At 51.8% G+C, this 14,817-nt stretch overlaps 1 protein-coding gene across 1 annotated transcript; it reads right to left on the reverse strand.

Annotated features, from left to right (window-relative positions):
* Positions 1-601: 601 nt before the first annotated feature.
* Positions 602-12,996, reverse strand: VSIG10L (V-set and immunoglobulin domain containing 10 like). Its single transcript, XM_052656628.1, has 10 exons — positions 12,908-12,996; positions 11,994-12,827; positions 11,297-11,590; positions 10,863-11,147; positions 9,425-9,679; positions 8,748-9,026; positions 8,044-8,337; positions 1,534-1,647; positions 1,199-1,353; positions 602-683 (listed from the first exon to the last, which is right to left on the reverse strand). The coding sequence occupies exons 1-10, from the start codon at positions 12,945-12,947 to the stop codon at positions 624-626; spliced, it is 2,610 nt and encodes an 869-aa protein (XP_052512588.1). The 5' UTR covers positions 12,948-12,996; the 3' UTR covers positions 602-623.
* Between the last annotated feature and the right edge of the window lie 1,821 nt (positions 12,997-14,817).

The following is a 14,817-nucleotide window of genomic DNA, read 5'->3' on the forward strand; positions in this document are numbered from 1 at the left end:
GAGCAAAGAATCCTGCTCCAGGTGCAGTAAACTCTAGAAGCAAAGGCCTGGAGGCAAACTAAAGTATGAAGAAGAGAAGCAGGGGTGAAATTTCTGGAAGGGGAGGTTAGAGAGGCCAACAGAGGCCATACCACAAGGCTTCAAAGGTCCCAATGAGGAGCTTGGACAATATCTGAAGGGCAATGGGCAGCCCTAGAAGGGCTTAACGAGAAGAGGTATGTGATCTGATTTGAGATGAAGATTCTGGGAACTGGATGGGGCGTAGCCTGGAGGAGGCAAACATCGATATAGGAAGACCTTTCCAGAGAATGAGGCAGGGCACCCTCTCCAGCTCCCAGCCGCACAGCACGCCCTGCCCGGCCGCCACAGATCCTTGCCCGCTTGAAGGATGTACAAACCACACTGTTCGGTTAGCAGGAGTCCCTCCCAGCCGTGGAGTCCCATCTCCTTAGTTGCATGAATACAGGGAGAATCTTCCTGGGCGCTGAGAGAGGGAGACGGGAAGTCCCATTTTCCAGGTCAAACCATCAATCACAGTGGGACAGGAAGTCCCTGACTGCTACGAATGCGAAACAGGAAGTCCCGCCCCCAAAGTCCTGCACAGAGCGAGCCACTGGGCCGGCTCACACCTGTGTAGCCGTCCGAACGGTTTTGGGGTCCCCACCTGGAGGCATGCCGGTGGCCTAGAAGAAAGAAGAGGGACGGGGAACAACCACAAGAGTTACCCTGGATGTGACATAACTCACCCTTTCCCAGTGCTAGCTCGCACCATTCCAAAATTAGCTGAGTTCCCTCCATTTGCAAGGGGGGAAAAAGGTCTAGTCACCCTTGGGAGAAATAAGGCGTACAACAACTCAAAGTTTATGGGGAAGAGATGTTCTATCCCACTTCAGAGAGAAAATGGAAGTTTCCCAATTTTTATGGAAATGAATGAAGGCATTTTGGGAAAATTGGAATTTCATGCATATATATATATATATGCATATATATATATATATATATATATATATATATATATATATATAATGGAAAGTCCTGTCCAACTTCTGTGTATCAAAAAAAAAAAAGAGGGAAAATCTATCAACTTTCTGAACCAACAAAAAAAGCTGGAGGAAGAGAATTCTGACCATCTCCTCTGCCTGACTAAAACATAAAAATTTTCACCCCCATTCTAGGACCCTGGGGCACCCATACTCACTGGGTGGGCCCTGATTGGGCTAGGGTTCTCCAGTGGTACTTTGAGGGGCAGAGGCTGTGGGGTGTGCACTGGGGTCAAGCTCTGCACCTTCTTTTCCGGTTGCGGGACTACAGGGGTCCAGGTGCCGGGTTGCTTCTTTTTCTTATGCACCTCTCCTGGGCAAGGGAAGAGGAAGAGAAATAGGAACACTTGATTGGCTGTACCCACATGCCCATTCAGTCAATGGCAAAGGAAGCTGGGCTGAAGGTGGATTAAATGGACTGGAGGTAACTGCTGCTGATTGGTTCAGAGGCTGAACCAGTGGGACTCTTTCCAGGGGTGGGTTCCCCACTTACTTCGAAAGCGGCACAGACAGCAGATGCACAGGAGGAGAAGAGCTGCCAGGAGTGCCAGGCCTAGTAGGGACCCCAGAACGATGCCAGCGATGGCCCCGGGGCCCAGGGTGGGACCTGGAAGAAACCAAGAGAAAGGGAGTAAGGGGAAAGGAACCAAAGCTGGACCTGTTTCCTGAGCCTTCTGCCTCAACCCTCCGCTCATCAGAACCCAGGAATCTAAGACCCCTTACACCCTCAGTTCACTAAACGTTTCCTGAATGACTGTAGTGTGTCTGGCATTCTGTCAGGTGGTGAAGATCCATTGGTGAGCAAACCAAGATACCCGCTTTCCTGTGGGTTGATATTAATATTAGGAGGGAAATCAGAAACAAATGTGTAAACAGATAACATAATTACAGATTGTGTTCAGAAGAAAAAATAAATGTGCTATGAGGGAAATTTGCTTTTGATGTCTCTGCTTTCCGGAGCAAAAGCAGACACATCATTTTGCTGGCAAAGGTCCCTACAGTCAAAGCTCTGGTTTTTCTAGTTGTCATGCACAGATGTGAGAACTGGACCAGAAAGAAGGCTGAGTGCCAAAGCATTGATGCTTCTAAATTGTGCTAGAGAAGACTCTTGAGAGTCCCTTGTACTTCAAGGAGATCAAACCAGTCAATTCTAAAGGAAATCAACACTGACTATGCATTGGAAGGACTGCTGCTGAAACTAAAGTGCTAATCCTTTGGCTACCTGATACGAAGAGCCTACTCATCGGGAAAGACCCTGATACTGGGAAAGATTGAAGGCAAAAGGAGAAGGGGGTGGCAGAGGATGAGATGGATGGATGGCATCAACCAATACAATGGACATGAACTTGAGCAAACTCCTGGGGATAGTGAAGGATGGGAGTCTGGCATGCTGTAGTCCATGCTGTTGCGTCAGACATGACTTAGCCACTGAACAACAACAAAAGATAGAACTAATGGAAGAGGAGGTGACATTTAGAAAAGTTGGTGAGGGAAGGTCCTCGAGGAAGTAACATTTGAGCAAAGACCTGGGGAATAGGGAGCCAGGCATGCTAAACAGGGGGACAAGGGTGTTCCAAGCAGAGGGAACAGAAAATGCAGACTCAGAAGCAGGAAAGAGTTATCTGTGTTCAATGAAGGCCAGTGTGGGTGGAGGATATGGAATGAAGGTGGAAGAGGTAAGGGTTGAGGTTAGAGGGATTAAGAGGGGCCAGAGCCTGGGCATGAAAGGCTTTTAAGCACGGCAGCAGCAACATGGTCTGATTTGCATAACTTTGGCATCTACTTGGAGGATGGGTTGTAGGCTGGCAAGAGGGGGCATAAAGACACCAAGAAAATGGCTACTGCAGTCCAGGCAAGAGAGGACTGTGGTGCCTGACCAGAGTGTAGAAGTGAAGATGGAAAGAAGCAGATGATTAAGAAAGCATTTTGGAATAGAATTTGTACCCTGCTCTTGTGTGAAAATTGTATAAATTTTAATTATGTTGGATTGGCTCATAGTGCTTTTCAGATCCTCTATATCCTTCTACTTTTCTGTCTATACATTCTATTAATTTTTGAGTGTGATATTGAAAGTTCAGCTAAATATCTTAATTTATCTACTTAGAAAATAATTGCAACATACAGTTGAACTACGTGTAACTTTGTTCTGTATTTTCGAAGTCTCCTGTAAAGGTATTATTATACTTTCATGGTTTAAAAAATAAAAAATTTAAAACTCAAAAAAAAAAAGCATTTTGGAAGGAAGTGATGGGACTCTGGAGATATTTGGGATATTACAGGTGATGTCAGCATGTGGGTGGTACCATTTTCCAGGACAGAAAGACTGGAGAGTTGACAGGAGCTGGGTGGGCAGGGTATAGTTTGGAGAAACATCAAGAGGTTTATTTTGGACATGTAAAGTCTGAAATGTCAGTTGGACATTCAAAGTGAAGATGACAAGTAGGGAGGTGGCTTTTCAAGTCTGCAGTTCAGAGGTCTGGGCTGGAGATCAGATATTTGAGCGTCATCTGAGTATTGATGATATTTAAGGCAGTGAGAGTGGAAAGGCCACACTGGGGAGAAATATAGGTGGAGAAGAGAGCTAAGGAAGGACGCATCCAGTACTTAGAAGCTCAGAGTATTTGCAACTACTGAAACCCCCACGCTTCACAGCTAGAGAGTCTGCGCACTGCCATGAAAGATCCTGCACAATGCAAAGAAGGTCCCGTGTGTTGCAACTAAGACTGATGCAGCTAACTAAATCAATAAAAATTTTGAAAAGGAAGTTGGAGAGTGTTATTAATTGTCTCCTCCCCCAAAAGATAATAGTACCCGTGAACGTGACTTTACTTGGAAATACAGTCTTTGCGGATGTAATCAAGTCAACATCTTGAATATGCAAAGACTTCATTTCCAAATAAGGTCACACAGCTATGTATCTACATTTTTCCCAGCATCACTACTCTGGCCCTTTGGGGTCATTAATAAGTGAAATAAGGGTTTCCTGAACACAAGCCCTGACATACCTTGACAGCTGATCTGACAACTGAGACAGTTTCAAAGTAACTAACAGGCAGGATAAGCTGGACAAAGGGATGACTCACTTCCCAGGTGAGATGGAGTGGACGGCGTGAGATCTCATCGCGCTACTCAGGCATGCAATTTAAAACTTCAGTTCAGTTCAGTTCAGTCGCTCAATTGTGTCCAACTCTTTGCGACCCCATGAATTGCTGCAGCGCCAGGCCTCTCTGTCCATCACCACCTCCCAGAGTTCACTCAAACTCATGTCCATCGAGTCGGTGATGCCATCCAGCCATCTCATCCTCTGTTGTCCCCTTCTCCTCCTGCCCCCAATCCCTCCCAGTATCAAAGTCTTTTCCAGTGAGTCAACTCTTAGCATGAAGTGGCCAAAATATTGGAGCTTCAGCTTTAGCATCAGTCCTCCCAAAGAACACCCAGGACTGATCTTTAGAATGGACTGGTTGGATCTCCTTGCAGTCCAAGGGACTCTCAAGAGTCTTTTCCCACACCACAGTTCAAAAGCATCAATTCTTTGGCGCTCAGCTTTCTTCACAGTCCCACTCCCACATCCATACATGACCACTGGAAAAACCATAGCCTTGACTAGATGGACCTTTGTTGGCAAAGTAATGTTTCTGCTTTTCAATATGCTATCTAGGTTGGTCATAACTTTCCTTCCAAGGAGTAAGTGTCTTTTAATTTCATGGCTGCAGTCACCATCTGCAGTAATTTTGGAGCCCAAAAAGATAAAGTCTGACACTGTTTCCACTATTTCCCCATCTATTTCCAATAAAGTGATGGGACCAGATGCCATGATCTTCATTTTCTGAATGTTGAGCTTGAAGCCAACTTTTTCACTCTCCTCTTTCACTTTCATCAAGAGGTTTTTTAGTTCCTCTTCACTTTCTGCCATAAGGGTGGTGTCATCTGCATATCTGAGGTCATTGATATTTCTCCCAGCAATCTTGATTCCAGCTTGTGCTTCATCCAGCTCAGTGTTTCTCATGATGTACTCTGCATATAAGTTAAATAAGCAGGGTGATAATATATAGCCTTGACGTACTCCTTTTCTTATTTGGAACCAGTCTGTTGTTCCATGTCCAGTTCTAACTGTTGCTTCCTGACCTGCATATAGGTTTCTCAAGAGGCAGGTCAGGTGGTCTGGTATTCCCATCTCTTTCAGAATCCAAGAAACACCTGGGGTAACAGGCAAATTTGGCCTTGGAATGCAGAATGAAGTAGGGCAAAGACTAATAGAGTTTTACCAAGAGAACACGCTGGTCATAGCAAACACCCTCTTCCAACAACACAAGAGAAGACTCTACACATGGACATCACCAGATGGTCAAAACTGAAATCAGACTGATTATATTCTTTGCAACCAAAGATGGAGAAGCTCTATACAGTCAGCAAAAACAAGACCAGGAGCTGACTGTGGCTCAGATCATGAACTCCTCATTGCCAAATTCAGACTTAAATTGAAGAAAGTAGGGAAAACCACTAGACCATTCAGGTATGACCTAAATCAAATTCCTTATGATTATACAGTGGAAGTGGGAAATAGATTTAAGGGACTAGATCTGACAGACAGAGTGCCTGATGAACTATGGATTGAGGTTCGTGACACTGTACAGGAGACAGGGATCAAGACCATCCCCATGGAAAGAAATGCAAAAAAGCAAAATGGCTGTCTGGGGAGGCCTTACAAATAGCTGTGAAAAGAAGAGAAGAGAAAAGCAAAGGAGAAAAGGAAAGATATAAACATCTGAATGCAGAGTTCCAAAGAATAGCAAGGAGAGATAAGAAAGCCTTCCTCAGTGATCAAGGCAAACAAATAGAGGAAAACAACAGAATGGGAAAGACTAGAGATCTCTTCAAGAAAATTAAGGATACTAAGGCAACATTTCATGCAAAGATGGGCTTGATAAAGGACAGAAATGGTATGGACCTAATAGAAGCAGAAAATATTAAGAAGAGGTGGCAAGAATACACAGAAGAACTGTACAAAAAAGATCTTCACGACCAAGATAATCACGAAGGTGTGATCACTCACCTAGAGCCAGACATCCTGGAATGTGAAGTCAAATGGGCCTTAGAAAGCATCACTATGAACAAAGCTAGTGGAGATGATGGAATTCCAGTTGAGCTATTTCAAATCCTGAAAGATGATTCTGTGAAAGTGCTGCACTCAATATGCCAGCAAATTTGGAAAACTCAGCAGTGGCCACAGGACTGGAAAAGGACAGTTTTCATTCGAATCCCAAAGAAAGGCAATGCCAAAGAATGCTCAAACTACTGCACAATTGCACTCATCTCACATGCTAGTAAAGTAATGCTCAAAATTCTCCAAGCCAGGCTTCAGCAATATGTGAACCATGAACTTCAAGATGCTCAAGCTGGTTTTAGAAAAGGCAGAGGACCCAGAGATCAAATTGCCAACACCCGCTGGATCATGGAAAAAGCAAGAGAGTTCCAGAAAAACATCTATTTCTGCTTTATTGACTGTGCCAAAGCCTTTGACTGTGTGGATCACAATAAACTGTGGAAAATTCTGAAACAGATGGGAATACCAGACTACCTGACCTGCCTCTTGAGAAACCTATTATGAATCATTTATTTCTGAGATTTTCCATTGAATACTTTAAGACCACGGCTGACCCCTGGTAACTGAAACTTTGGAAATAAAAACTGAGGATAAAGGGGCTACTGTATCTTTTGCAGGGGGGAGCACAATTCAACCAATCAAGTCAAGATGAGATCATGAGGGTGGGTCCTCATCGTATATGACTTGTGTCCTTACAGGAAGACAGAGACACATACAGGGAGGAGGAAGAGACTGTGAGAGGCTAGAAGCAGAGGCTGGAGTAATGTCAAGGATTAAGAGTCACTATCAGAAGATAGAGGGTCCCTGGTGGCTCAGCTGGTAAAGAATCTGCTGGCAATACGGGAGACCTGGGTCTGATCTCTGGGTTGGGAAGATCCCCTGGCGAAGGGAATGGTACCCACTCCAGTATTCTGGCCTGGAAAATTCCATGGAGTATATAGTCCATGGGGTCGCAAAGAGTCGGACATGACTGAGGGACTTTCACTTTCGCTTTATCAGAAGCTGCTGCTGCTGCTGCTGCTGCTAAGTCGCTTCAGTCGTGTCCAACTCTGTGTGACCACAGAGACAGCAGCCCACCAGGCTCCCCCATCCCTGGGATTCTCCAGGCAAGAATAGTGGAGTGGGTTGCCATTTCCTTCTCCAATGCATGAAAGTGAAAAGTGAAAGTGAAGTCGCTCAGTGGTGTCCAACTCTTAGTGACACCATGGACTGCAGCCCACCAGCCTCCTCCGTCCATGGGATTTTCCAGGCAAGAGTACTGGAGTGGGGTGCCATTGCCTTCTCCATATCAGAAGCTAGAAGGAGGCAAGTGAGGATTCTTCGTAGAATCTCAGAGGCAGGGACTTCCCTGGGGTCCTGCGGTTAAGAATCTGCCTTCCAATGCATGGGATGTGGGTTTGCTCCCTCACTGGGGAACTAAGATACAACGTGCTTTGGGGCAACTAAGCCTGTGGGCTTCAATGAAGCCCCAGTGCAGTCAAAATTTTAAAATTAATTAAAAAAAAGAATCTGCCTTATTCAGATCGGATGTGCGGTTCGATCCCTGGTCAGAGGAGATAAGATTCTACAGGCCACAGGCAGCTAAGCTCTGTGGGTCACAACTAAAGAAAAGCACACACGCTCTAGAGCCCAGGTTCCACAAGAGAAGCCCATGCACCGCAAGGAACACAGTACAGGAAAAACAAAAACAAAAAACAACTCAACAATCTCAGAGGCAGCCTGACCCTGCACAGACTCCTGGCTTCCAGAGTTGGCAGAGAATACATTTCTGTTGTTTCCAGCCACACAATTCAAGGTACCTAATCATGGCAACCCCAGGAAACTAACTCAGAGAAAGAAGGAAGATCCAACTTAAAGAGACTTGAGATGGGGAAGTCCAGGAGAAAGGCTCCAACTCACCGGCCCGGTAGATCTGGCTTTGGGAGGGCATCCCTGGCTGGCCCCCCAGGGTGGGCAGGATACGAAAGACCCAGGTCCTGGGATTCTGAAGAGGGAGGGGCACCACAGCTGAACGTTCCCGAGGCCCCAGGATGAGCAGGGAGACCCAGTCCGAGGCAATGGCTCTGCCCGGGTCAGGGCCCTCCACCTGTGCCTGGATCTGGAAACGGCTGATCAGGGCCCCGCGCTCCACATCCCAAGTCAGCACTGCTGCGTCCCGGGTTCTCTGCAGCCTCCACGAGGAGATGGACGGTCCTGGGGGGGTGAGGGGGGTCAAGGTGGAAGCTGGATCCACCGGTCCAAGAGGGAGAGGAACAGGGATCACAGACCTGGACTCCTAAGTCCTAGAAGCAGAGGGTCTGGAGACCCCAACTCCTGGACCTAAGAAAGGAAGAGACTGGGGGCCTGGACTCTTGGGTCTGAAGAAGCAAGCGTCTGAGGGTTCCCTGGAAGAAGTGACTGGGGTCCATGATTCCCTGAGGGATCAGGGAAATGGGGGTGGGAATCCTAGGGTCTGGGGTTGGAGGAGGCCCAGGACCAAGATTTCTGTGTCTGAGGGAGGAGGGGCTGGGGGTCTGGAGCCCTAGGTCTGAGGGAGGAACTGGCTGGAATCCCAGTCTCCTGGGTTTGGGAGAAGAGAGGTTCTGGGAAAAGGTGGGACTCACCAATGAGGGTGATCTTGTCGGCCCCAGCACCCAGCGCCCCACTGCACAACACGGAGTAATTTCCCAGGTCCCGATCCAGGCTGAAGTTGCCAATGAGAAGTCTCCGCCCATCCTCGGTGAGCCGCAGGCGTCCCCCGCCTCCTGGGGCCAGGGGCCGCCCTTCCCGGGCCCAGGATGCTCGGGAAGGTGGGGGACAGCCAGACGCCTGCAGCGCTACCTGTGCCCCTCCGGACCGTGTCTCCTCTACGATCGGGTGAAGCAGGACCTTTCGGGGGGCCTCTGCAGGCGGAAGAAACCCGAGTAAGAAAGTCAAAGAAGGAGTCCTGCGCCTGTTGGTGAATCTAATAGGGTACCTTAGCCACAAGAGGAAGATCTGCCCTTTCACTCTCTCCCTCATTCATTCGTCTTTCTTAACGAGGACTTATGAAGTACGTGCAACAGACCAGGTCATATTATTCTCAACCATTTGTTGCTCTGAACACGTGGGAAAGTGTCAGTTCTCTTGGTGGGTCCAGGAAAGATATTTTGGACCGGCCCCTGCTTGAGGTATAGAGAAAACCTTCGAACATCTGTAGGGTTAAAAACAGAGGAAATCCCCCTCCCTTGAGTCCTGAAGGACCAAAGCAGTACCCGCTCCTCCTCGGGGGAAACAGTAAGGCAATCCCACAGGCTCTCACCCGGGGTGACAGTGCACGTGCGCGTGGTCACCAGGTGGCGAGCAAGGCAGGTGACGGAGACGCCGCTGAGCCGGGGGTGGGCGGGGACCACTGCCTGGAGCACAGAGGACGCCAGTCCCTCCTGGACGCCTTCCGGGAGACCCTGGAACTTCAGGGAGGCGGCAGGGGCCCCGCCGGGCCACGAGCATCGGAAGCGGAGGCTGCGATCGCCAGGACCCCCTTCGACTGAGCACTGAGGGGACCCAGGGGGCAGATCTGTGGAGGAAAGGGAGAGATCAAGGGGTCAGTCGGCTCTGTGTCCGTTCTGCCCCCAGCCCCTTCACTCCTCTTCTTCACCTGACCCCGCCCAGTAGGCACTGACCCCGCCCATTCTCCTGTAAACCCCTCTCGCTTTCCGGCAACTCCAGGGCTAAGTGGATAGCCCCACTACCTGTCCCGGATTTCCTAAGGAAGCTTCATCTTGCCACTCTGATTCTTTTCCTTCCGCTCGTAGCCCCGCCCCCTTTTCTAGCTCCACCGCTTCCACCTGGGTCTCGGCCCCCTCTTTGACCCTTCCCTTTTGTTGACACCCCTGCCCTTCCTACTGGGCCCTGTCCCTTTTCTAAAATGATCCTGTCCCTTTCTAGAATGAATTCGCCCCTTCCTCTTGTGACTCCGTCCCCTTTCCCAGGTAACTTCTTTTCCTGATCCGAGTTACTGGCCCAAGCAACTTAGGCCCTTTCCTATCTCCTGCTGGTGCTGCTACTAAGTCGCTTCAGTTGTGTCTGACTGTGCGACCCCATAGACGGCAGCCCACCAGGCTTCCCTGTCCCTGGGATTCTCCAGGCAAGAACACTGGAGTGGGCTGCCATTTCCTTCTCCAATGCACTAAAGTGAAAAGTGAAAGTGAAGTCGCTCAGTCGTGTCAGACTCTTCGCGACCCCATGGACTGCGGCCCACCAGGCTCCTCCGTCCATGGGATTTTCCAGGCGAGAGTACTGCTTTTTGTCATTTACTTTGTTGTTCAGTCGCTCAGTCGTGTCCGACTCTTTGCGGGCCCATGCACCGCGGCTCACCAGGCTTTCCTGTCCTTCACTATCTCCCGGAGTTTGTTCAAACTCATGTCCATTGAGTCGGTGATGCCATCCAACCATCTCATCCTCTGTTGCTCCCTTCTCCTCCTACCTTCAACCTTTTCCAGCATCAGGGTCTTTTGCGATTTACATCCGCTGCTTGATTTGTAGATTGCCCCTTGCCCAGAAGTCCCCGCCCTCTCGGTGATGACCCAGGCCCTTCTCCTCGCCATCCTTTCTCCTCTCCTTCTGCTGGGCACCCCTGCTCCTCTACAGAGATCTCCGCCCCTCCCTGCCGGCCCCGCTCGCTGGTACCGCCCCTTCTCCCGGGCATCCCCGCCCCTCCATGGTGGCCCCGCCCCCGCATCCTGCTCAGCCTTGCTCACCCGCCACCGTGAGATTCAGCAGCGAGCGGCGGCGGCTGCTGGTGCGCGGGTTCCTGGCGATACAGGCGTAGGCGCCGGCGTGGCCGGGCTGGACCGCGGGCAGCAGGAGGCGCGGGCCGGCGGGCACGGCGGCTTCGGTGGGGTCGGCCAGACTCCAGGTGATGTCGGCCGGTGGCCGCGAGGCGGCGGTGCAGCTCAGGGTCACGTTGCTGCCCGCGGTGACATACTGGGCGGGGTTGGCATCGCGGTTCGAGGAAACAGTGATGACCGGCACATCCGGGCCATCTAGGCAGAGGAAGGGGGTTGAAACCGCGAAGGTCAGGGTCATCTGGGGCCGCTCCAGGATTTCCGAAGACGGGACATCCTCCCTAGGGACTCCAGGAGCCTAAGCCCTCAGATCCGTGTCCCCGACTGGAGGCCGTCCCCCTACTCACAGAAAACACTGACGTCGGCCGCGGCCTCTGTGTGGCCGAAGGGGCTGTGGACGCGGCAGGTGTACCGGGCGTGGTCGCTGCGCACCGGACGCTCGATGAGAAGCTGGTCACCCTCTGCGCGGATCCGCAGTGGCTCTGCTCCCGCAGACTCCACTGTATCCAGGGCGTGTCCGTCTCGTGTCCAGCTCAGCTCCCCGCGACCCGGTCCCCACCCCATGCAGCGCAGCCGGAGCTCCGCTGCTCCTTCCTGGGTCTCCGGAGCCTTGGGCTGCATGGACAGCTTGGGCAGGGGTTCTGGGGAGGGGGCACAGGCTCAGGACTAGGCTCTCAGCCCCTGCTGCCCTTAGGTCTGAGACCCGGTCCCTGCCACCTCTTACACCCAGGACCTGGCCCAGCTCAGTCCCCATCTAAGCCCTCCTCTTAGCCGCAGGAATCCTCTTCTCACAGACTGAGTGCCCAACTCTCTCCTCTCCGGAACTCAGGAGTCAGTGGCCCCCAGGAGTTTTGGTCCCCAGGTCCAGCTTCCCTCAAGCATCAGCCTTGACCCCCAGCTCCTCTTCTGCCTCTTCCCAGCCCAGGAGTCCTCTCGCTTGTCTAGGAACCCCCTGCTCTACGGAGGACACAGCCGCAGAACAGTGGTAACCTGCCCACCAGCAGGCCCCTGCAGTCAGCAATCTGGAGTTCAGAGCCCACTTACCATATACACCCACCGTGAACTCCCGGATCTGCCGGGAGACCCCAGCCCGGATGACCTCCGCTGTGTAGACCCCAGCATCCTTCAGCTGAGCAGAGGTGAGCTCCAGGCCCCCTTGGGCCTGGTCAAATCGTAGGCGGTCTCGGTAAGTGGGGTCCAGGCTAGTCAGAGGGGCCCCTGCTCCCAGGGCCCCCGCTGCTAACACCTTGGAACCTCGGCGCCAAACCACCAGAGGGGGTGAGGGGCCAGGGCTGGGGACTGGAACCAGCCGGAGCTGGATGGTGCTCCCCACCAGGACTGCAAGAGGCTCCCCTGCCTGAGGGGGGAAGCTTGTCCCCGCATGGGCCTCTGAGGACACTTTAGAACCCAGGCTCTGGGCAGAGAACTCAAGATCCCCATCCTTAGGGGAGTATTTTGAAGCTGGGGCCTCCACAGAGACTTTAGTATCAGGGAAGTGAGCAGAAATGCCGGAAGCTGGGGTTTTAACAGACAAGGAAGGCTCCCGGCTTGGGGCAGCAACTTCCAAACCCGAAGTGTCAAGAGATACATTGGAACTAGGGATTCCAGAGAAGGGTTCCAGATTCAGATTTTCCCTCTGAGCAGAAATATTGGACTCAAAGGAATCGTTCAAATTCAGCCCCTTGGGAGACCATTCGGAAAGTGGGGTATCCGTGGAGACTTTTGAGCCTGTCGTCTGATCTGGGAATTTCCAGCTGGGGAGATTGGTGGAAGGAACTTTCACACCCGGGCCCTGGGAAGAGCTTTCTGGGTCTGAGGAGAGACTGGTTCTCTGAATTTCAGAAGAGGCTTGGAAGGCAAGGACCTCTACTCCGGAGGCTGCAGAGGAGAAAAGGGGAGGGTGTTGCTGGGCTGCAGAAAAGGGGGCTGGTGGGGAACTGGCTGAGCTGGGGGCTTACCCAGGAGCAGGAGGAGCTGCAGAGCCTGTGAGGTGTCCATGGTGCTGGCCGCACCCGCAAGGATACTGGAGCAAGACCCAGGGCCTGCACTGATCCCTCTGGGGCTGGACAAGTCTGACAGGACTGGTAGCTTCCTGGGCGGGGAAGAAAGACAGATGTAGTGGGAGGTGCCAGGATCCCCCACCCAGATCTGGTGGCTGAGCCACCGACCCCACCCAATTTGTCCTCATCAACTAGCCCCCAGCTTGGGGCGGGGTGCCTAACCTGACCCCTGCACTCCCCACTTGCCGGGGCTTGGGGGTTGGGGCAGGGTAGATGGTGAGAGTGGAATCCCAGCTGGTAACTTAGTAGCAAGCTTGTGGAGAGGAGTAGGGGAGGTGAAGCCAGGAAGACTGCCTGGAGGAGGGTGAGGTGTGCTTTCAGAGAGCCCCCCTCTTAATGGCTGTGGTCTTCTTCCCCTGCAGCCTCCTGGCCTCCAGTCCACTCTGTCCTGCCAGGCCTCAAATACCCCTGGTCTGATCCTGCTCCTCCTCTGCTCTCCCTGGTCCCTTTTTGCCCTTTTTGCTGTTTTCCACCCAATCAAATCTCCTGAGACCCACCCAGAGCTGTGTCTCCTTGACCCCTAGACCCCTAGTCACACTCTCTGTCCCACTAAACTTAGGATCTTTCCTCTAACCCCACCCTCCGGCGTTCTCCATCTCCATTCAGCTCCACCTTCTAGAGGGATGCTGGAAGCCTTCCTCCTGCCTCTCTTCCCCTCACTGGTGTCAATCTCCAGATCCCATACCACCCCCTTGGCCCCCTGAATCTCTCTGCTCCATCCCTTCCTTTCTACTGGCATGACCCCAGCACAGGCCCTGACTCCTCTCTCTAACCCCTTGCCTAACCTCCTCCCTCCAACCCATGGATCCCCAGATGGTCGAGTCTAACCCCAGAGCTGCTCCCCCCCGCCCCTCGGCCAACCCTCACAGCCCTCCTATAGCTCCCCAGCACCTGCCCTGGGAAGACAACCAAGTTCCTCATCCAAACATCCAGGGCCTGCATCACGTAGAGCCACCCACTCCTTTTCCCCTCCAGCACTTACTCTTTGAACACTCCGCCATTCTTCAGCCCATCTCTTCCCTCCCAGCCTTGGCCTGGACAGTTTCCTCTGCCTGGAATGTTCTGGCTCAGTCCCCTACCCCCTCCCACCTAGCTAAACCACAACTTGTCCCTCAAGTCTCACCTTATGAGGAACCAAAATAATAATTACCCACTTATCATGGGCCAGGAACTGTGCAAAATGCTTCTCCGGCATTACCGGCTAGAGCCCCTTCTAATCGCTCTATGAGCTGAGTGTTTATGAACCAGGATACTGTGGCTCAGAGATGTGAGGGGACCTGCTGGAGGTTGCCCAGGCAGAGGGAAGAGCTTAGTCTGTGACGGTCAGGCTGCTCACTCCTCCTGAGAGCTTCCCCCCAACCCCATGCTAATGATAATAATGGCCATAATGCAGAGTGAGCGTTTTCTGCACATCAGGTATGGTTTCTGCACATCATGGTATGGTGCTATTGCAATTAACCCTTCAAAATCCCATGGGGTAGGTTTTGTAGCTTCAAAATGGCAAAAAACGCCACACTTCTTCTATTAAGAAATAGAGTCTATGCCCCGTTCCCTTGGATCTGGGTGGGCTCTGGGACTGCTGGACCAAGAGAGGATACAGCGCAAGTGGCCCTGGGCGTTTCTGTATCTAGGCCCTGAGACTGGCACTGTCCACTCTCTGTCCTGTGGGGCACCCCCTCTTGGGAGTCAGCTGCCATGCTGCGAGGAAGCTCAATCACCCCCATGGAGAGGTATCATGGCCAACAGCCAGCTCAAGCCAACAGCTCCAGGCACGTGACTGCGGCATCTAGGACTTCCCATTAGAGCCA

Source organism: Budorcas taxicolor, chromosome 18 (assembly GCF_023091745.1).
Source record: "Budorcas taxicolor isolate Tak-1 chromosome 18, Takin1.1, whole genome shotgun sequence".
Taxonomy (NCBI): Eukaryota; Metazoa; Chordata; class Mammalia; order Artiodactyla; family Bovidae; genus Budorcas; species Budorcas taxicolor.